Source organism: Felis catus, chromosome B4 (assembly GCF_018350175.1).
Source record: "Felis catus isolate Fca126 chromosome B4, F.catus_Fca126_mat1.0, whole genome shotgun sequence".
NCBI lineage: Eukaryota > Metazoa > Chordata > Mammalia > Carnivora > Felidae > Felis > Felis catus.
In genome coordinates, this window is record NC_058374.1 from 137,319,655 (window position 1) to 137,341,914 (window position 22,260).

General features: G+C 60.8%; 1 protein-coding gene across 6 annotated transcripts in view; it reads left to right on the forward strand.

Annotated features, from left to right (window-relative positions):
- The window catches only part of ARHGAP8 (Rho GTPase activating protein 8), a 55,929-nt gene that overhangs the window by 23,789 nt on the left and 9,880 nt on the right, over positions 1-22,260 (forward strand). For 4 of the 6 annotated variants that reach the window (XM_023257588.2, XM_045062501.1, XM_045062498.1 and 1 more), the window contains 5 exons: positions 4,020-4,107; positions 8,340-8,471; positions 12,404-12,490; positions 15,842-15,940; positions 17,073-17,183. In XM_023257588.2, coding sequence (XP_023113356.2) covers positions 4,020-4,107; positions 8,340-8,471; positions 12,404-12,490; positions 15,842-15,940; positions 17,073-17,183 — 517 coding nt within the window. The remainder of the gene's footprint in view (positions 1-4,019; positions 4,108-8,339; positions 8,472-12,403; positions 12,491-15,841; positions 15,941-17,072; positions 17,184-22,260) is intronic. The other 2 variants (XM_045062499.1, XM_045062502.1) reach the window with 1 other exon arrangement.

Genomic DNA, 22,260 nt, shown 5'->3' on the forward strand with positions numbered 1-22,260 from the left:
CGCTGCGTGGCTGAACTGAGTCCAGACTCCTCGGCTGGGGATTCATCCTTCTGACCTTGACCTGCCCCGTCTCTGCACACCCCCTGCCCTCTGGGCCCGCTGACCCGAGCTGGCCAGCAAGGGGCCTGTCAGCAGCCACGGGCCTGGGAGCAGGGACAGGCCGTGAGCCCCTCCCGCCCTCCTCGACAAACCAGGGAACGCGTGGTCTGGGGAGGGCTCTGGGGTCTGATGGAGACCCGCTGTGTTCTGGCCTGGCCGGGAGGGTTGGGGTCCCTGGACACCAAGTCCCTTGGGTTTTCCGGGAGCCTGAGTTCACACTTCTTGACCGGAATTTCCCGCTGTTCACCCTGGGCCCTGGGGTGGCCTTGCTGTGCCCCTGTGTGGCGGGGCATCTGGTCCCTGTGCCTGTCCGCCCCCCCCCCCCCCCCCCGCTCCTCTGTGAGGCTCTGCCCTGCCTGGCATTGAGCTCTGCTCTGCTCCTGTCTCTCACTTCTTGCCGTCTTGGGGTGGGGACATTCTGCTTCCTGCCTCTTCTCAGCCCCAGTGGTGCCCGAGTGTCACCCACCAGGACCCTCTGTGGATCTTGACTGGGTGGCTTTGGTGGAGGGAGGAGCTCACTCTTCCCTGGGATCCACCGGCCTGGGCAGCTGTTCCTTGTGCCCACAGGCCCCCTGGCCCCGCGTCCACTCCCAGGCCATCGTCACTCTGCACCAGGGACCTTCTGTCCTTGATGCTGCCTCAGCGGTTGTCCGTAGCTGTGCCCGGTGCTCCCCTCTTGGCCCTGCCCCTCCCCCGCGCCCCTCCCCCCGCAGCTTGCCAGACGGGCTCTGGCTCCTGTGTCCACCCTCCCCCACCCTCCGTGAATGGCCCAGCAGCCCAAGCCAGCATTGGGGGCCCCTCCCCAGTCCTGGGGGTCTCTGTCCCCTGTCCCCTGCCCCTCCCATCCCCCTCGCAGTCTCTACTTGGGACATCCCGCTTCAGGCCATCCTCACCAGCAGCCAAAGGGCCTGCAGAATGACCCATCAGATGGCGTCCCTTACTCACCCTCCTCACCGGCTCCCCGCCGTCAACCGGGTAAAGTCAGACCCTCACCCTCCTCGTCCCTGGGGCCTCGACCTCTTCTCACCATCATTTCCCGTCACCCCTTGCCGCCCGCGATGGCACGTCTGCATCAGACCCCGTGCTGTTCCTCGGCTGCCCAGGGCGTCCCGTGAGCAGACGCCTGCCCTGCCCTCAGCCAGGCCCCGTCCGCAGAAGAAGAAGCTTCATCTCCTCTCTCTGGAGCTCGGCCTCTGCTCCTCTGGCCTGGTGGGTGACGTCCGTCCCCGCCCCGCGGTGCACCCCTCGGGCACGATTGACCACGGTGGGGGTGCGGGGTCGTGAGACGCGGTGGGGTCAAAGAATGTGTCTGGACTTTGTCCCCGGTTCTTGGGAAGTAGCCTCTAAATCCTTGGAATCCCCAAGTGATAGGAGGAGCTTTGTGACTCCTGCTGGCTTATGCCAGAGGGGAGGGCTCACGGAGGACCCCGTGTCGCGGGTGCCGCTGGGCCAGGAGCGACCAACTGGGTCAGAGAGTCTGGGCGTCGTGACCTCCAGGGGCCGGAGACTGCGTTCAGTCCACAGCGAGGGATTCAGTCGGCAGTGCCTCCGGATTGATCGGTCGAGCCGCGCCTTGACTGGGTCACGGTTCAGTCAGCCGCGTCCGTGGGATGAAACCCCGGAACCACTCTGGATGCACCTGCCCTGGGCGGTGGCGACATGGCGGTGTTCCAGACTGCACGGGGAGAGGGCACGGGGGCTCCGTGGGCAGGGCCCCCCCCCACACCGCCCCGCGCGTCTCCCCTCTTGGCCGGTCTTGACTGGTATCCTTTGTGATAAAACGTAAGTGAGCGAGTGGATTATCGATCACAGGGGGTGGTGGGAACCTCTGGATTTGTAGCCAGCTGGTCAGAAGCGGGGGGGCCTGGGGACCTCCGGCCGGCGTCCGCCGTCTGAAGCGAGCGCCGTCCTGTGAAGGATGGAACCCCTCACCTGAGAAGCGTGGCCTAAGCCCAACCACGTGGAAGTCACTGCAGAAATGGCCTGGCCTGCCAGAGCCCCCGTGGCCTCTCGGGGGCTTGTGGGGCTGGGCCGAGACCCCGTCCCCGCATCACTGCCCTTCGCCCAGATCGGTGGGGCCGGGCGGGTGTCGTGTCTGGTCTTTCTCCCCAGAGCTGAGTGCGCGGTGGGCTTCGGCGAGCGTTTGCTGACCTGGTCTTCCATTCGCCATATGACTTAGCACATCCCAGACTTGCCCCTTGGTCTGATTCCGGATGATGATGCCGTGTGTTCTTGGCCTCTTATCACGGACGTTAACAATGTCTTTCGACCCCGGGAGGAATCGATTCCTTGTTTCTTGAGTAGCCACACCGACGATTCCCAACTTGAGAAGCAATGCCGTCCTTTTCCCTCGGGCCCCACAGGCGAGCACAGACGCGGTAGAAACGGCATGTGGGAGACGCGTTTCTTCTTCCAGGCGCAGCCATCGAGGCCCCCATTTGGCAAAGCGGATCACCGTGTGGCTCCTGGTGCAGTCTTTCCAAACAGGGGCTTTCTAAACAAATGGGAAGCACGGCCAGAATCCCTAAGGAGCCCGTGCGATGAGAAGGTGCTGTGTCTGGTCTGAATATCAGAGAAGCTTCCAGGCTCCTGGGAAGAGCCACACGTGTCCCAAATCACAAGCAGCTGCCCCGGGCGTGTGCAGGGGGCCGGGGCATGAGCGTGTGTGCGTGCGTGCATTTCTGGTTCGTCTGATTCAGAGTTCTCATCCTTCCCCATTTCCAGCAAACCCTTGAAACAGATGCAAATGCTTCTTCGCCACGAAAGTGAGTTCACAGTTGTGCGATTTCTCAGACCGTACCTGTTCTCGGGCTCTACAACGCATCTTTCAGTCGATCAGTGACTGATTATCGGACACAATCTGGGCACAGGCAACGGGCAGCGAGCCTGGGTTCTGGGGCACATGGTTAGACACCGGCCCTTGGGGAGCATCCCCCCTCCACTGTCCCTTGCGTGGTGAGCACCACTGTGTGGGGACAGTCACAGGGTCACCTGGGCCACGCCGGGGGGCAGCACCGATCATCAGGGCTCCTGTACCCTGTGAGGTCCTGTCCAGGAGTGACTGTCCCCCAGGCCACCCAGCCTTCTCCGGGGCCCGGAGTCCTGGGACGCCCCAGAGGACACTCGATGTGGGGAGGAAGCAGCAGACACTAGCTTTGAAGGCAGATGCGTCCAGGTTTCAGTCCTGGGGCCCTCAGCCCCGTGTGGCTTTGCACAGGGCCCGTTGCCCGTTTGTAAAATGGAGACATTGCTCCCAGCGTGCGTGCAGGCTGGTGGTGAACGTGAACTTGGCTAATGTGCACAGAGCATTCGTAGTAGATGCTCCTTAGGTGCTGCCTGCCAGCTACCTGGGCTTCTCAGCTCGGGCCGGCTGCTCAGGAGGCTTCCTTTTTCCATTAATGCCTGTGGGTGTCCCTGGAGAAGGAGGCCTCGGGTGCGGGCGGGCCTCACCCCCGTGTCTGCTCCCGCAGGGGAGGAGGGAGGCCTCGGGTGCGGGCGGGCCTCACCCCCGTGTCTGCTCCTGCAGGGGAGGAGGGAGGCCTCGGGTGCTGGTGGGCCTCACCCCCGTGTCTGCTCCTGCAGGGGAGGAGGGAGGCCTCGGGTGCGGGCAGTACTCACCCCTGTGTCTGCTCCTGCAGGGGAGAAGGGAGGCCTCGGGTGGGGTGCGGGCGGGCCTCACCCCTGTGTTTGCTCCTGCAGGGGAGAAGGGAGGCCTCAGTGCGGGCGGGACTCACCCCCGTGTCTGCTCCCGCAGGGGAGGAGGGAGGCCTCGGGTGCGGGCGGGACTCACCCCTGTGTCTGCTCCCACAGGGGAGGAGGGAGGCCTCGGTTGGGGTGGCCTCACCCCTGTGTCTGCTCCTGCAGGGGAGGAGGGAGGCCTCGGGTGCGGGTGTGGCTCACCCCTGTGTCTGCTCCTACAGGGGAGGATCGCTTTGGAAGACGGGTCATCACGTTCAGCTGCTGCCGGATGCCCCCCTCCCACGAGCTCAACCACAGGCGTCTGCTGGAGTAAGTCCTGCCTGTGTCCCTCCACACACGCCCCCCTGTGTGCGTGTGCCCTCCCGGTGTGCGTGCACACACCCGTGCACACACATCCCTGTGCACACACACACCCCATCCACACGCACAGCCTGTGGTCTGCCTTCCCCACGACCGTGTGCGTATCTCCCTTTCCATGCACACACACGCCCACTGTGCACACACCTGCCATGGGCACTCCCTCTGTGTGCACGCACACCCTATAGGCTGCCTGCCCCTCAACACGTGTGTATCCGCCTCCCTGTGCGCAGGCCTCTCCCTCACCATCAGCACAGGGTCGACGTTTAGGGCTAAAGGCTCATGTATGAACATTGACTAGCGGGTCCCCGGATGGATGTCACATCTGTTGCCAGGTCAGCAAAGCCACCTGTGGGACTGATGGCCTCCCCAGCCTTGCGTGGCTTTGGGTCCACCGTCCGAAGCGCTGGGCCTAGATCTCGGGGCCCTTTCAAGCCTCCTTCCCTCTCAGAGCCACAGGGAGCCCCGTCTCCTGCATCTGCTTAGTGTTCTCTGCTCGGAAGGAAGGCCTTCCGCTTACCTGCTTGCGGCCTCGGCCGCCATCACCCCCCGTCTTGTCCCTGTGACGTCTGCACGCTCCGTGTGATGGCCAGGGTGCTTCTGGTGCCTCCTTTCTCGATCGACCCCATGAGCTTCGTGAGAGCCCGCGTGTACTGACCGCAGCCGCTGCACGGAACCCCTCTGTGGGTGAGCGGGACCCCCGGGGCCTGGAGCGGAGGACGTTCTCTGAGGGCAGCACCGCTCGAGTGCCCGCCGTGGCTGCGTTTCCAGGCGCAGTGTCCTCTCGCACAGGATCTCGCTGCGAGCGAGGCCCTGCCGGGGTACCTGCCCAGGCTGGGGGCCGGCGGGACTCGCCTTGGTCACCACATTTGGTGGTGGTGGTCTCGCGCCTGTGGGCGCACGCGGCTGCACCTTGCCTTCGAATCTGCCCTCTGGCGGCGTGCCGGTTGCGACTCACTCGCACGGCCAGACCCTGGCTCACGTCTGGGTACGGCTTCCACTCCGGGTCATGACCGTTCTGGCTGACCTGCTCCTCCCCCCGCGACGTAGCGCAGAGCCCCCAGCTCGAGTGAAGGCGTGAGCGGGCCCCGGAAGCACTCGGGAGCCTCTGGGCGGGTGGCTTTGTGAGAATCCCCTTGACCCGAGCATCCGACCTGGTCCATCAAAGCCTCTTCCCACGGCAGCGGGAGGCGCGCCGGTAACGGCAAGAGCCTGGCAGCAGGTGTTCAGGGGTCTCCAGCCGGTGCCGCTGTTGCCGCTGCGCGGCGAGACCCGCCGCGGGATTCCCGAGGGGCGCCCGCATCCCGGGCGGCCGGTGACCCCGGACAGCGGGCCGGCCCTCCCGCGAGGTGCTGGCCTCCCTCCCGCGCGCCCGCAGTGTGTACGGGGCACACGGGGAGGGGAGGGAAGCCGGATGAGGAGAGAGCTCTCGTCTGGGGTCCTCCAAGGCTGACACGTTCCCTTGCCGGATTGTTTCCTTTTGTGGCATCCCATGACCCACGACCGGCGGCTCGGCTCTCGCTGAAGTCACACCGCTGGGCCGGATGTGTTCGGAATTCCTTTCCTTGCAAAGAGGGAAGTAACCTTGACAGAAAGCAGGTTGGCGGTTGCAGGAGGCGGGGTAATTGACTTAATGGGTGGGGGCTCTCTTTCGGGCCGTGAGATTATTTTGGAACGGGATGGATGTGGCGGTTGCACACATGGGGAATGTACTTAATGCCACAAAGCGTCTGCTTTAAAATGGTACTGTTAGGAATTTCACCTCGGTCCAAAAACAACCAGCCTCTGACGACAGCTGGTGCGTTGTGTTTTCTCGTGTGCCCGCCTGCCTCAGAAACCTTCACTCCCGGAAGGAAGTGGTCAGCATGGTCTCTGTGAACAGTTGTGTAGGTTGTTCACTGCACAAGGGCATCACCGTGAGGGGCTGCCATCCAGCTGGTGCTCTTCTCACCCAGTGCTGGAGAGTGTCTAGCTAGAAGAAGGAGCATCTTTTCTAATCTACTCAGAGGTGCCTGTGGGCTTCTTGGCCTTGCTAGGAAGAGCCCTAAGGCTGAGCCTTCTCCACGTTTCCACAGAAAACCTTGTCGCCGCATACGCCATCCTCCCTCTCCCTGTCCACGCGGCGGCTTTCTTGTGGCCAGATGCGCGCTCCTATTTTTGAAATGGGTGAAGAAATAAGTCGTGTCTCTGCAGCTCAACCCGTAATTTAGTTAATGGCTTCCTGTGCTGAGCACGCCTGGCAGATGTGTTCTGACAGCAGGAGGGCTCAGCGTGTTTGTGGAAGGAACTGGGGAGCGCGTTGGGCCACGGGTGCCTGCTTTTACTGATGCGTCCAGCGTGGATAAGTGAGCTGGCCAGACGTTCCCCTGCTCTCCCCTGGCAAGGGGGTTGGGGGCTGCGACGGTGACTGTCCTTACAGAAGCGGGGGTCCCCGGAGGTGCGGGACTCTGGAACTGGAGATCTCAGTCTGGCTTCTGTCTGCGAGGGTGACAGAAGGGACGGCCTTAGTGAATGGTGCTCCCACGGCTTAGTCCAGAGGGTGTGTGAACCGGCGCACCGGAGAGCATCCGGGACCTGGAACTCCTCCCGCAACAGGGAAGCCGAAACCAGGGTCACGACAGGATGGCTTTGCGTCACGTTTATACCTCAGAGACGATGGGCGGGAGCATGTGGCTCTCTGGGGGTGGGACAGTGTGGGCAAGAGAGCGGACTCTGGAGCCAGCCTTCACATCCTGGCTCTGCCCTTCCTGGTTCGCCTCTTCGGGCCTCAGTTGACTCCTCTGTCAAATGGGTCTATGGTGCCTGCCTCACAGGGTTAAGTGAGTAAATACGTGCAAAGGCCTGCTGTTCAGAGAGTCAGTGTTTTGGGCAGAGGGCACTCTAATGATGCTTTGAAGTCAGATGAGCAGAGCAGAAGCTGGCGCCCTTTTGGGTGAGGTAAAGGGCCCACCTCAGTGTCCCTGCAGTGAAAGGCTGGCAGCTGAGCCCTTGCAGACCGGCAGAGGCTGCTGGGGTTTTCTGCTGGAGCAGATCTGTGGACTCCGTCCCCGTGAGCACCCGGCCCACAACCCGCTGGACCCAGGGCTCCGGGCAGGCCGCCTTCGCACGGCTCACAGCCGAAGCAGGTGTGATCCCTGCCACGGTGGCACGGAATCCGGGCTGAATTCCAGGATGCGCTTCTGGGTGGTGACTTGGGCAGCCCGTTCCGGCCCGCTCGACGTCAGGGGCCCTGGCCAAATCGCCGACGGAGCAGCTCGCCTCCTGCGGGTGGCTGGATGCGGCCTTTTCAAGCGGGTCCCGCAGCCAGGCAGGGAGGGACCAAGGGCTGGGAAGTGACCACGGAGCTTTCTAGAACTTGTACTGTGGCGTGCGGTCAGGTGACCGCAGAGCAGAGTCAGGATCCTGCTTTACGGGAACCAGAAGAACGTTCGGAGCTGATCTGGAAGGAAGTGGCTGCTTCTAGAGGTGCGGCAGAAGGGCACGGAGTCTGAGGTGGGGGGGCTGAGCGGTCCGTCCTGGGTCTGAGTCCCGGTGCGTCCTCCGAGAGTCCCCTGTGGCTGCTGCAGCTCATTACTGCTCGTTTGTGGGACAAAGCAACACGTTTATTCTGGCAGAGCCAGGAGTCCCAAACCAGGGTGTTGACTGGGCCCTGCTCCTCCAGAGGGAGCTCCCCGTCCAGGAGAGGAGGCTCCTTGCTTCTGTTTTCTGATGGCGGCCCGTGGTCCTGGCCCGGGGTCGGGGGGCGTCACCCTCCCCTGTGTCTTCTCAGACACACCCCCTTCCGTGTTTCTGTCTGCCCCATCAGCACACACGCCCACCGGGATGATCCTGGATAAGCTCCTGTTCAGGAGCCTTCCCTCGATCACACACCTGCCGAGACCCGTTTCACATCAGGTCACGTTCACAGGTTCCGGAGACTGGACACGGATGTGTTTTCAGGGCCCTTTTTTGGCCTGCCACGTGCTGTGTGACCGTGGCCTTCAGTACTAACCTCACTGAGCCTCATGTAGCAAACGAGGACAGGGCCCCAGCAGGTGGATTCCCCGGTGCCCTGGACGTGTCCCCATGTGGCCCGGTGCCGGCCCGTCCCCGGTGCCCACAGCTTCTGTTGTGGCGAACGCGTATTTGGTTTCAGCGACGGCAGGAGCGTGATTTTCGAAACCGCGTCTGTGCTTTGTGCCCAGGTATTTGAAGCACACGCTGGACCAGTACGTGGAGAGTGATTACACCATCGTCTACTTCCACTATGGGCTGAACAGCCGGAACAAGCCGTCCCTGGGCTGGCTCCAGAGCACCTACAAGGAGTTCGACAGGAGGTGTGTGCCCTCCAGCCCTCGGGGGTGGGCCTCGGGGCTGCGCTGAGTGACGGGGAGGCCCCGGGGGGCAGGAGGGGTCTCAGCTGTGTGGCCGGGGGCCGAGAGCTAGGCCGTAGGAGCTCGGGGTCCCCTCCCTTCGGGGCCGGGGCTCTGTCCAGAGCTGTCGTTTGGGGCAGAGGCGGCCAGACGGCCCATGTCTGTGGGCCACCAGGCTCCTGTGGCAACTACCGGGTTCTGCCACGGGCCACAAGAGCAGCCACAGATAATACGGAAACCGGGGGCTGGAACCCTGCTCTAGTGAAACTTTGTGGACCTGGCATGTGACTTTCGTGTCATTTTCTTTTAATTTTGTTAATGTTTATTTTTGAGAGAGACAGAGTGCAAGCAGGGGAGGGGCAGAGAGCGAGGGAGACGCAGAATCCGAAGCAGGCTCCGGGCTCCGAGCGGTCGGCACAGAGCCCGACGTGGGACTCGAACTCACGGACCGCGGGACCGTGACCTGAGCTGAAGTCGGACGCCCAACCGACCGAGCCACCCGGGCGCCCAAGTGTCATTCCCACATATCCTGAACTCTCGTCTGTTTAATTCCTTTTCCAGCCATTGACAACGTGAAACCCTTTGCAGCTTGCAGGGCTGCGCAGTACTAGGTGGCCGGGTCTGGCCCGCGTCCCCCAGATTACTGGCCCCCAAGACTTCGTGCTTGTGCAGGCCCACCTGCAAGGGGCTTTCTGGTGCCTCGTGTCGGGGAGGTGGGCAGGCGGGCAGCACGTTTTGCAGGTGCGGACGCACAGGCCCCAGAGAGCGGGTGTCTCTCCCCCACCCCCATCCCGCACCTGGTGTGTGGCCGTGCCGGGACCCCCGCCGAGACCCCCTCTCCCTGTCCCGCCCCGGGCCCCGCGCACCCCTTGGCAACGGCTTGGGGCTGGCGGATTTTTTTCCTGAGCGACGTCTTGTGTCACAGTCAGCTCTTCGGGGCTGCTAATAGACTGCACCGTCGGGCCTGCGCGCAGGTGTCCTGTGTTCCTCTGGCTTTTCCTTCTCGAAGGCCTTTCTAACCCGTGCTGGAAGTCTTCCCCTCAGAGCTCTGATGGGCGGGGTGGAGGAGGCGGAGCCTGATCTCCCAAAGCCCGCCCTCGCGTCTTTTGGGTCCTGCTGTCGCTGGGCCTCGAACCTTCGGAGGAATTTCTTGGCTTTCTGGCCTGTGTCTCGGGGAAAGGATTGTCGCTGAGCTGCACCGCCGTTTGCCTGACACTGGGTGCCCGGCCCTGAGCGGAGCCAGAGGCAACCAGGCCCCAGCTCTGGCCCCTCCCCCAGGAAGCTTTCCTGGGTTGTCCCCGAAGCTTCGCCGGCCCCTCCCCTGCAGCCTCAAGGTCCCTGAGCAGACAGCGCATGCGCAGAGCGGTGTTTGTGCCCACGCACCGTGCCCGGCTGCCGCCCTCCGACCCGTGTCCGTGTCCCCTCCCCTGCGCGTGGGAAGGGGTCTGCAGGTGGCGGGCTCTCCGTGTTGGGCGGGAAGGTGGGAGCCAGGTGGGGCCAGAGGCCGGGTGGGGGAGGCGGCCTTTGAGCAGCCCCTGGAGGGGTGGGCAGGGCACTGCCAAGTGGCAGACCGAAGAAAGAGTCAGGTGAGCTGAGGCTCCGTGGTGGGAGGGCTGGACGAGGGCGGGGATGGGTTCCCCTGGGGAATCGCAGAGGGAGGTGGCGGAGGAGGCGACAGAGAGCCACGGAAGGTGCTTGAGGAGAAGTGAGACGCCTGTGTAGGCCTGTGGTGAGCTGATACAGATAAGTTGTCAGATGGAAGGAGGCCGACTTATTCTGTGGGACTCCCTACTTGCCACGAAGGTGGACCAGGGGGTGGGGGTAGGATCACAGATCTTGGCTCGATAGAATCCAGAAAGATGGACCTTCCAGACATCGGAACCGGCAGGGGAGGGTCTGCTGGGATAGTGAGTTCCCCGTCACCAGAGGTGTGCAAGTGGAGCTCCAAATCCAATTTGGTGGGGTTTATACCGCAAGGGTTTTCCGTCTGCCGTGACCGCACCCCAGCGGGTTTTCCTGAATTTTTTCTCTTGGCTGTTGGCTCCTTATTCTCCAGACTGTGCCTCCAGGCCACTCCTTTCAAGGGAGAACCGGTCCCCCCACAGGTGTTGCGACCCCCTTCCGGGAAGCCACCTCCACGGAAGGATGCACTCGGTGGCCCCTGCCCTCTGGGACCCTGGACCATCCACAAGTCGCTACACCTCCCCCCTCTCTGCGTGAAGAGCCGTTCTTTTTGTCCTTAGTTAGTATCTCCTTGGGAGATACTTTGAGACTGTGGGTGTCTTGGTCCCCATCGAAGTGTCTTGTGATGGGCCTTCGTCTCCACTGCTGTTTCTTGGCCCAGTGGTTGCTGGGACGGTGGCCGAGCGGTGATTGAAGCCACCGGCAATTTACCATAAGGAAGAGCTTAGCCGTCCTGGCTCATTCGTATCAATGGGGACTTGTGATTTCCTGTTTCTTTCAATGGGTTATAATCCATGACCATATTCAGCATTCAAATTCAAATTCGGCCAAGTGGGCCCCCTTCCAGCCTGGCTCCTGGGGCCCTCAGACGTGTCCCCTTACGCTGAGTGCCCGCCTCCCCATTTTCTAGCACAAGAAGATGCCCCAGGCGCCCCTTACGTTGTCCTCACCCCGCACGGGGCGTTCCGCCATTTCTCTAGGAGCCGGGGTGTCAGAGTAGTGTGCTTGTTGCTTTTGGGGTGACTGGCTCCCAGGCACTACCCGTGGACCCTTGGGGTGTTGCTCACACCGGTCCGTCCCTGCCGGGCCCCGCGTGTTCGCCCCGACGCCCGCTGTTCCTGTCCTGCAGCCCGGGGCCTCTGTGGGTCTGCAGCCCTCGTCCCTGGTGGGGAGGCGCTGCTCGCGCTTCCCTCACTGACGCGCCTGCCCGTCTGTCACCCAGCATCTGACCAGCCCCGCTCACGGGTCCGGTTACCGATCGGGCCACCCCGCCCCTGCACGCACCGCCTTCCGCCTTCCCGTCCCGCCGCCTCCCCGTGAGGGAGCCCTGCTCACGCACACCTGCCGGCTCCAGCACCCCCCTCCCGGCCTGTCACTCCCCTGTCCTCACCCCTGCCCCCCGGGGTCTGACCCGGCAGCCCCCTGCTCCGCGCGTGCTAACCAGCCCTCGGGGGCTTGGGGTGACTGGTTTGTGACCCGTGCGATCTCCTGCCACCGTGGCCAGCCTCGGGGCACCAGCGTGCCGCCCCTGGACGCGGAGTCGGAGGGGGACACTGGGTATGGACTTCTGTTATTCAGATACACGGACAGAATAGCCTCGGGGGCGCAGGAAAGAGTAAAGGGAGTAAAATAAGCCGGAAGTGAGGAGTTTCGAGTATTTACTACCTTGGCGTTTAACGTGATTTACTTAATTACGTGTTCGTATTATTTAATCATGGCTGCTTTTTACAACCAGCCCCCCAAATTCCTGAAATTCGGACAGCGGGCGAGAGGGGGACCGCGCTGGCTGCACGTGGACGCCAGGCCACCCCGCACGGTGCCGGCCTCCTTGCCTCAGCCTCGTGGCTCTGCGCTGACTTATTCTGGAATGAGGGGAGCACGCAGGCTCTTTAAGTGGGTGCCCGGGACCCCGTCGGTGGGCGCACCGGGGCTCTCGCAGCGGCCTGCCCTTGCGAACTGCTCGGTGCGCCCCGCCCCTCCCCTGCCCCTGGGTGAGCGCCCGCAAGGGGGCTCTGCTCCCGCAAACGGTGAAGTGCCGTGTGCGTGCCAGGTTGTGCCAATGGACGGGAGGTCCTGATTCCCCTTCCTGCTTTTGGGCCGACGTCCTTAAAGTGGCTCTGTTCAGAGAGCGGAGGTTCTGAGGCTCACGGTCAGGGCTCAGCTTCGGGCGCGGGGTGTAGCGCTCTGAAGTCCTCCCACGCTTCCCTCCTCAGGTACAAAAAGAACTTGAAGGCGCTCTATGTTGTGCACCCCACCAACTTCATCAAAGTCCTGTGGACCATCTTCAAACCCCTCATCAGGTACGTGGTGCTCTAGGCGAGGACCTCACCGCGGCAGGAGGCTGCATCCCGTGGGGCGGGGGGACGGCCCTCCCTCTGTGGCACCGTGGCGGTCTCGTCCCTGGGGCACCCGTGTCTGGGGCACTCTGCCCGCCCCACGGCTGTGGCGGGTCACAACGGCTGACGGTCACGAATAGGACGCCAGTTTACGACAGCTGCGAGCTTTGCACCTGGCGTTTTATTATTATTTTTTCTTTTTTTAATGTGTATTTATTTTTTGAGAAAGAGAGAGAGAAACAGAACAGGATCAGGGGAGGGGCAGAGAGAGAGGGAGACACAGAATCCAAAGCAGACTCTCCAGGCTCCAAGCTGTCAGCACAGAGCCCGACGCGGGGCTCGAACCCACGGACCGCGAGATCATGACCTGAGCTGAAGTCAGACGCTTAATCAACTGAGCCACCCAGGTGACCCTGTACCTGGTATTTTAAATCCCGCCCTGGCCTGAGCACCGACTTCATGCACCTGCGTTGGGGGTCCCCAATACCACCTCGGGTTTCATGATTCACTACAAGGACTCCCAAAACTCAGACCAGTGCTTGTTCCAGAGAGCGTGGCCCGTGTGGCCCTGTCATTGGGGCCGGCTGCGGTTCCCAGATCTGCAGGTGCCACTTGGAGCATGCCTGGAAGGGCAGCCTTGAGTCCGTTCCCGTTTAAGGGGGGGAGAGATTTCTGAGGCCAGAGTTCCTTCGTTTCAGGAGGATTCCCACGCAGTCAGCGTTCCCACCTGGCTGCCTGTGCCGCAGCCACACACGCACCTGTTGGGACGGTGGGATTTCGTTCGTCTGTTCCGTTGTTTAGCCAGGACCAGCATGCCCGTCCCTAGCTGACGTGGTGAGAAAGCCAGTGCCCGTTACCCTAGTGCCCGAGAAGACCGCTCAGATGTTCTCCTGCTCCTGGGTGCTGGCACGCACCTTAGAAAAGCTCTGAGAGTTCTAGAAACCTCTCCAGTTCTTGGGGGAAAACCCCTCTCCCACTCTGTAGTGCGGCAGCCCAGAGGCTGCAGTGGCTTGCCCGGCCTCTGATCACCTGTTCCTCTGCGCAAGACATGCAGCCTCCCTCTGCCTTAATTTCCCCGGGAGACAGACTGTGCGGCTGTACTGATCCTGTCGCAACAATGTATTGACGGAGTGTTTAGAACAGGGCCTGCCTGGCAATAGCCAGTGCTCCATGTTTGCTGCTAGCATTTGCCCAGCCCCTACCTCCTGACTCATTTTTTTAAAAAATTTTTTTAACGTTTATGTGTTGAGAGACAGAGAGACACAGAGCGTGAGCAGGGGAGGGGCAGAGACGGGGGGAGGCACAGAATCCGAAGCAGGCTCCAGGCTCTGAGCCATTAGCACAGACCCCGACGCGGGGCTCGAACCCACGAACCATTAGATCATGGCCTGAGCCGAAGCCGGTCGCCTAACCGACTGAGCCACCCAGGCGCCCCCTGACTCATTTTTTTAAAAAAACCTTTTTATTATCCTTTTGTGATTACTTTAATTACAATTTCTTACGCACCGTACGTGCATAGCACCCCAAAACAATCCTATGACATCAGCTGTATTTTCCCTCTTCCAAAGGAGAGGAGGTTAGTGCTCAGAGAGATTAAGCAGCTTGCCTGAGGTCACACCGTGAGTAATGGCTCAGCTGGGATTCCCTGTGTGGCTCTGCCCCTTATCCTGCCTCAGGCATGGACATAAGCAGGTGCCAGGAGAGAACCTCAGGACTGAGGGTTGGAGACCCTGGAGCCGGGACTGGGCTCTGGCTGTGTGGCCTTGGGCAGCTGCTGGACCTCTCTGAGCCTCGAAGTCCTCATTTGAAAATGAGGAGGACAAGTCCAGAGGCTCTCCAGAGCCCATGAACAGGAGTTTCCCCGGGTCCAGCCCCTACCTCCTGACTCAGACCTCTGGAGGTGGGGCCTGGTGATTGAATTCCCTTGCCTGGACTGCCCCGGGGTCTTTCCGGGTATGAGAGGCAGGAAGCATCTGCCCTCCAGAGCCTGGGGACCAGCAAATGCTAGAGGGGGTCAGGCAGAAACAGAACGAAAGTGGGGGGTGCTCCTGCACGGGCAGTGTGGGTTGGCACCAGAGGCCTCCCTGCAGCTTGGAAGCTCTCTGTCCCCCCACCCACAGGCGGTTCACGGGAAATGGTCAGGCCCCCTCGGCCCTTAGGGGCAGGTGGCTGGGGGTCCGGGCACTTGGTGTGATTCCCACTCATCCACTAGGGAGAGCCAGCGCACTCGGCTCGGCCTCCCGCGGGCTCTGGGCTCCAGCCTGCCTTCCGGTAGAACAGCTCAGCTTCAGTTAGAGAAGGGAAAGGTTCTAGAAGTTTGCTGGGCTCTGGATGGCCAGCATGGAGCCTGCGGCGGCCAACACGGTGTCCCGCGCTTGAAGATTTGTCAAGAGGGCACATCTGCTGAGTGTTCTGACCACACACACAGAGCAAAGGGATGCCCAGGAGGGCTTGGTAGACAACGGATATGCTTGGTCCCTCGATCGTGGTGATGGCATCGCGGTGTGTGCCTGCGTCCACGTTCCCCGCGTTGTGCACGTGAGATCCGTGCGCTTTTGTGGAAGCCGGCTGCACTTAAGTAGAGCTGTGGCAGGGGACAGGTGGTGGCGGCCTGTCAGGAGCAGGGCCGGGCCGGGCATGTGGCTTCTCACCCGCCGGATCCTGTTCTGCGCCCGCCGTGCAGCTCAGGAAACGGGCGCGTTACTGACGGCAGCCGGGTGCCGGTGCCCACCAGGTGTCGGCCAGTGGGCGTTCGCCTGGCTGGTCTCACTCTGGGGGAGGACCCGTTTCCGAGGGAGGACTGAGGCGCTGGGCGGTGGGTGGGTAGATTTGGGGGGGGGTTGTCTCCGTGACGCTCGCTCCGGTGTGGCCTCTTGGGGGCCACCGTCCTGGAGAGAAACCAGTGTCTCTCTTGGTCCCTGCCCCCGACGGGAGCCTGGAAGAGGGAGGGGTGCCCAAAAGGGAAGCCACCGCCAAGCGGGAACCGCAGGCCTTCTGGGCCCTTCCCTGCATCTCCCGGATCTGTGCAGATTCACTCACGGCAGCTTCACATCGGAGGCAACTATTTATTTTCATGCAGATGAGACTCTCAAGAGTGTTTGGCGCATCCGAGATCTTATGAAAGCGAAACCTCTGCAGACGTGCGCTGCTTCCGTTATGACCCGGTTTTCTCTGGCGTCAGCACTTAACGTTCACTTAATACGGAAAACGCCCGCATTGTTCTTCCTCGGCTGCCGCCACCGCCCCTCCCCCCGGGCCCCTGGCCTCTCTGGTGCCACCTAATCGGTTTTTATTCTCTCGCTTCTGCCCTTCCAGTCACAAGTTTGGGAGAAAAGTCATCTATTTCAACTATTTGAGTGAGCTGCGCGAACACCTCAAATACGGCCAGCTGATCGTCCCCCCCGAGGTCCTGCGGTGAGTCAGACCCTCTTCCGACAGCCGGGGAGAACACCTCCGTGGTTCCACGGGCCTCCGTCCAGTCCCGCCAGCGTGGAAGGCGTAATTTCCAAACGTGCGCCCAGCGGATCCGGCCCAGAAATCTGCGGCGTCAACAAAGATGCCGGCTGCTGACGCAGAGAAACGAGGCTGCGGGAGGCCGTTGGCGGGACGGGAGGTTATTCTCTCCCCGCGTCGCAAACTGATTTTAAAAAATAAGCCGTGATCGTAGCTGCAGTTTGCTGCCTTGGTATTTGCCATTTTTGCTTTTGAGCAGAGAATTAGGGGAATTTCTCGGGTGTGTGGAATGAAGCGACCCGAAGCAGTGGCAGGTGCTCTGGAAACCAGCCCGCCCCCCCTTCCCCCCCCCCCCCCCCCCCCCGCCGTGGCTTCTGCTGAAACCCTATTAGTGCGTCTGTCACTTCATTTTATGTGGCTCTGTGGTCTCTCCCGTGGGGTCAGGGGAGCAGAGGAAGGCATGTGGCCGGTTGGCCCCACAGCCAACACAGGGGCTGGTCTCGAAGTCCCTGCCAGGCACCCTCTGCCCTTTGCAGTCCCCACTCCGGGGCTCGCTGAGGGAGCAGGGTCCTCGCCAAGCCACATCGAGCTGGGCAGCCTTGCAGGGGCAGGGGAGATGTTAGCTCTTCTGGGCGCCAGGTCACGTGCCGGAAGTCGGGCACACAGAGCGGTGTAGGGAGTGACCCTGCCCTTGGAATGCTCCCACGCGGTGGGGACCACAAGTCCGTGAGAACAACTAGGGAGGGGACTATCAGGGAGAGCTTCCAGGAGGAGGTGACTGCTGAAGTGAGTTTCCAGGGGACAGGAAAGGCCGGGAAAGGGTGTGTCCAGCAGAGACGTGGGTGAAATGTTGGCCAGGGGTTGGCAGGCGAGGTTGGACGTGTGCCGGGGTGGGACGAAGGCCCAGGACGGCGGGGGATTGTGGGGGCGGGGTGGGGTGGGGTGGGGGCGCATGCACACGCGCACACAGCTGCACACGTGTGAGGTGGCGGTGCGGCACGTGGGCCCAGAAGCGTGAGGCTCGGGGCACCCGGCCCGTGGCCCGAGGCTCCTCCCCCGCGAGCTGAGCGCCGCGCCTCTGCTGTGTCCGCAGATACGACGAGAAGCTCCGGAACCTGCACGGGGGCCAGGTCCCCGCTCCCGCCAAGACGCCGCCGCCGCGGCCCCCTCTGCCCACCCAGCAGTTTGGCGTCAGTCTGCAATAGTAAGTGAGCCGGTCCGCGGCCTGTTCGTTTCCTCGGTGGGACCGTGGGACACTCCCACGCCCCAGAGAGGTCGTCCCCAGACCCGTGCCTTCCGCAGCCCAGCTTACCCTGCGGAGAATGCGAAAGGCGCCCTTTCCCTGCAGCGGGGAGTGCGCGGCACGTGCCCCCCCCCCCCCCCCGCCGTGCCGCGCCAAGATCTGGCGGCGGCGAGCAGAGCTCTCGCTGCTGGGTGCTGCTCGCAGGCTGCGGTGGCTCCCGGCTGCCAGGCCACGGCCGGACACGTGCCACCTCCCCGGAGTGCAGCGTGGTCCTGTTCTTTGCTTTGGCCAGCGAGCCGGCGCCACGGTGGGGCAGGCCACGTCGGGAGGGGAGTTTGGGAGCCACTAAGCGAGTTGGTGTCGTGGCCCGAGTGACCGCTGTGTGCCTCCCGCTGACGCCCACGCGGAGCACGAGGGAGCAACGCGCTCCTGTCGGGTCTAAGCCGCCGAGCAGGGCGTGTTCGTGTCACAGCGTGTCCTGCCCTTCCTGGCTGATCTCACCCCTTCTTAGCCACGCGGCCCTGAACTCACTCCCCACCTCAGCTTGTTTGCTTATTTCTGGAGTGAGCGAGGTGGATGACGTGAGCTTAGGCCTTTGACGCCCCCTCCCAAAAGGGTTCCGGGCCAGCTTCCTCTCTTCGGAGGCTCCTTCGGAGGCACCTTCTCCGGGAAGCCTTCCTTGATGCTCTGGGCTGTATCCAGGGCCCTCCTGCATCACCACCCCACCCGAGCAGGCTGCCCCGGGAGCCTCTCCGGATATTTCCCCTGCTTGGCAACAAGTGCCTTGGCCGTGCTCGTGTGCTCTGCTTCGGGCGGTTGGCCGGGCACTCGGGTACCTGGGATGACGGAGGACAAAGGAGATGTTTTATCCCGCGGCCCCGCCGGGCGGTCGGGTCTGGTCTACACCACGTGTAGGAAGACCAGGGTCTGCAGGGTGGGGGTGGGGCCCGGGGAGCAGTGTGCTGGGTCCCACTAGGCGGTCGTTTCGCGTCGGAAGGTGGCATGTAGTGTGCTTCCCACGTAAAAAGCTGATGACCTTTACGATCCACAGTGGGGCTCGATGAGGTTTGGAGGGATGAGAACGGAGACTCTCGGGGTGGTGTCCTGGCTGGGGCACTGGGGGGTGCCTGCGTGCTGCCTCGTACCTGTCACTTGTCTCTCCCGAGGCATCTGGGCACAAGGACCCTTCATTGTTCCCTCTTACGGGCTCCGGAGCCACAGGGGAGACAGACGCTGGGGACCCCCTCTTTCTTCTTGGCCTAGAGTGAAGGGGGTAGGATGTGGTGGGAAGAATGATGGCGTCCGAGGATGTCAGTGTCCTGATCCTGAGCCCATGGCGGTATCACCTTACATGGTGAAAGAAACTGCAGATGTGAGTCGGGGACGGATCGTGGGACGGGGAGGGAGTGATCCCGGATCGTCCAGGCAGCCCCGGTGTCATCACAAGGGTCTGTCTGAGTCAGAGAAGAGGCCTGAGGACAGAAGCGGAGGTTGGAGTGACATGGGACCTCGAGCCAGGGGATGCAGGCCGCCCTTTGGAGCTGGGAAAGACAAGGAACAGATCGTCCCTTAGAGCTTCTGTAAAACTGCAGCCGTGTTGCCCTGTTTTGCCTTCTGACACCCCCATAAGTGCAGGATAGGAAGCTTCTGTGGTTTTGAACCACGGAGTTTGTAGCGATTAGTTTATAGGAGGTATAGGAAATGACTGTGGGGCAGGGAGAGGTGTGTGGGGGAAGGAGGTACCTGGGGGGGGGGTGCCTGGGAGAAGGAGCTGAGGGCGGGGCTGATAAGGGGGTGGGAGTCGGCACCTCGGGTGTGTCACCACAGCTAAAGGAAGGCCCTGCCTTCCAGAACTTTCCGCGATGATAGACATGGTCCTCACTGCCAGGTTGTGGCTGTGGAGCACTCAAAATGTGGCTAGTGCAGTTGAGGCACTGAATTTCTAACTTTATTTAATTTTAACTGATGTAAAAGTTTTTTTAACGTTTGCCTATTTTGAGAGAGTGTGTGCATGTGTGGGCATGAGCAGGGGAGGGGCAGAGAGAGAGAGAGAGAGAGAGAGAGAGAGAGAGAGAGGGAATCCCAAGCAGGCTCCACACTGTCCGTGCAGAGCCAGATGAAGGGCTCAAACCCACAAGTCCTGAGATCATGACCTGAGCCGAAACCAAGAGTCAGACGCTCAACCGACCGTGTCACCCAGGCGGCCCCAACTGATGTGCCCCCCTCCTGCTGCCCCACTGGACAGCTCAGCTCTAGACCTTTGGGGTCTCACCGCTGCCTCCCCTCCCCAGACACGCACACAGGTGGGGTCTCCCTGGAGAGCCATATTGTAAGCACTTAGCAAACGCAGCATATGTTGACCTACAGTGTTCCCGAATGTATCCGGAACAAAAATTTACCAAAGTTTCCTTCTTTACCCGCTGTCAATATGTACTGGAGTGACCTGTTCCCGCCCGTGGGTGTGGCCCCGGCACCCCTGCGGCCCGCCTGGGAAGGCGGCACTGGCCGATGCAGTGACGGCGGGCCCCTCTGGGGGCGCTGGTGAGAAGGGGCCCCTGGGCGGGCCCAGGCTCCAGGATTTTCAGGCCTGAGGCCTCTGCTGTCTTGTGTCTCTGCCTTTGGCCTGGCCTGTGTATCCGTGCTGCTTCCATCATCAGTCCCTTCGTCTGACGACTCTAGTGATGCCTTTCAGATCGCCGATTTCATTGTTCCAAACCACTTCTGTCTCCTATTGTCTAATAATAAAACTTTATTTATTTCAAGTTTATTTATTTATTCTGAGAGAGGGAGAAAGAGCATGTGAGCGGGGTAGGGGCAGAGAGAGAGAGGGAGAGAGAGAATCCCAAGCTGGCTCTGTGCTGGCAGGGCCCGATGTGGGGCTCAAACTCAAAAACCTCGAGATCATGATCAGAGGGGAAACCAAGAGTCGGACCTTAACCGACTGAGCGCCCCAGGCGCCCCTGTGTAATAAAGCTTTAAAAATGAAAGACGAAACACCTCTAACTCATGGATTTCTACAACCATCTCTCGGAGCACAGTATGGGGGAGTCACCCTGGGACCCCTGTCTTGAGCAGGTGTCTTTCAGGGTGCGTTGACAGAGTATGAACTCCAGAGATGTCCGTTACCAGATCGAAGACAGGTATTAGAAATGCCTTTATAAAGGTCTCGGTTCATTCCTGTTCTGGGGCCAGTTTTAACTGTAAAAATCAGTCCCTTGTCTTTTTTTTAACGTCCAACGTGGGTTTCGAACTCACAACCCCAAGATCAAGAGTCATATGCTCTGCCGACTGAGCCCGCCAGGCACCCCGGTTCCTTGTATCTTTAGGGAGTGCTGAGTCTCACTGGACAACCTTTGGAAAACGTCGTGTGTGCCACTTTGAGAGATAATCCATGCGATTGCCTCTTTAAATTAATATTTTATGCCGTTTCGTTGCAAACGACTACAATAAAACGGCAATAAACATATTAAATAGAGTACCAAATATGTAATTTGTTTGGACTGTGAATGAATGAAAGTCATTAAAATTCATCACCAAATCCTGTTCACAAATGTTAATTTGCTGAGTTAAGTTCAGAAGCACACAACAGAAAGCTGTCACCTTAGAACAAGCTAATTAAGTTAACGTGTCAAGGGGGACGTCAGAGACTCGAGGGATCTTTGGCTCTTGCCATCGCTGAAGAGAGAAAAGGCACGTGGGCACTTAGTATGGCTCTATCTGGGCAGGTACGGGGTAGTGGAAAGAGGGAGGGCCTCCTCGGGGCAGAGGGGGGATGCAGGTCCCAGCTTTGGGAAGTCAGGCTGGTTAACTTAAGCAACCCCAGTTTCTCTCCCTGTGACTGGAGGTGAAACCATGCCCTCCCCACCTCCAGGGCCCGGGGTGGGGGGAGCATAACAACAGGGTGTGCGGACCACGTGAACCCGTTCCTGCTGCCAGGCTTGCCTGCCGTTTGTCCTGCTTCATAGTCTCCTCCTCCAGGAAGCCTTCCTGGATGACTCCACGCACACAAGGACCGTTTGTTAAAGACACCATTCTTTTCGCCACTGAATTGCCTTGGCATCCTTGTCAAAAATCAGTGGCCCATCGCCTGGGTGGCTCAGTTGGTTGAGCGTCCGACTTCGGCTCAGGGCATGATCTCACGGTCCGTGAGTTCGAGCCCCGCGTCGGGCTCCGTGCTGACCGCTCGGAACCTGGAGCCTGCTCCGGATTCTGTGTCTCCCCCTCTCTCTGCCCCTCCCCTGCTCATGCTCTGTCTCTCTCTCTGTCTGAAAAATAAATAAAACATTAAAGAAAATGTGTTTTTAAAAAGAAACGCAATTGATTTTTGTGAGCTGATCTTATATCCTACTGCCTAAGTAAAATCATCTATTAGTTCTTATGGATGTTTTGTGATTTTTTGTTTAGTATTTTCCACATCCAAGACCCTGTCGTCTGTAAATAGAGATACTTTTATTTCTCCCTGTTCATCCGGGGTGCCTTCCACTTCCTTTTCCTGCCTGATTGCACTGGCCGGACCTCCAGTGCTGGGAAGGAGTGGGGTGAGCACCCATCCTTGTGTTTTCCTCTTCTTACGTCTGACTACAGAGCGTTTTCCCCTCCATCCAACCGTCTCCCAAATACGCTGCCTTCCGGGCAAGAGCGGTCAGCACGTGAGAAAGAGAAAAACAAAACGTTTCACGCGGGAGCCCAGCGGGGCCGTAGAATGCGCACGGTGGGCGGCTGTGACTCCACATCCTCTCTGCCGGCCGGGGTGGGGTATTTGTGGCTGTGTTTTAAAGTTGCCTTGTGTATCAATTCTCTACCAGACGAACACGGTAAGAGGCTGGGTCTTAACAGCCTGAGGCAGCACGTTAGGTGTCCATCAGGCATGTTGTTTGATTGGTCAGCATACGGTCCAGGTTTCCCGGATCTGCCCTCACGGCCAAATCCGCTCGTGCCTCTGGTCCTCCTCTGTGCGTTTCCCCCCCGTCTGGAATGCTCCCCGCCCCCCGGCTTTGGTCCTCCACAAGCGCCTACTCATACCTCAAAACCTAGCTCA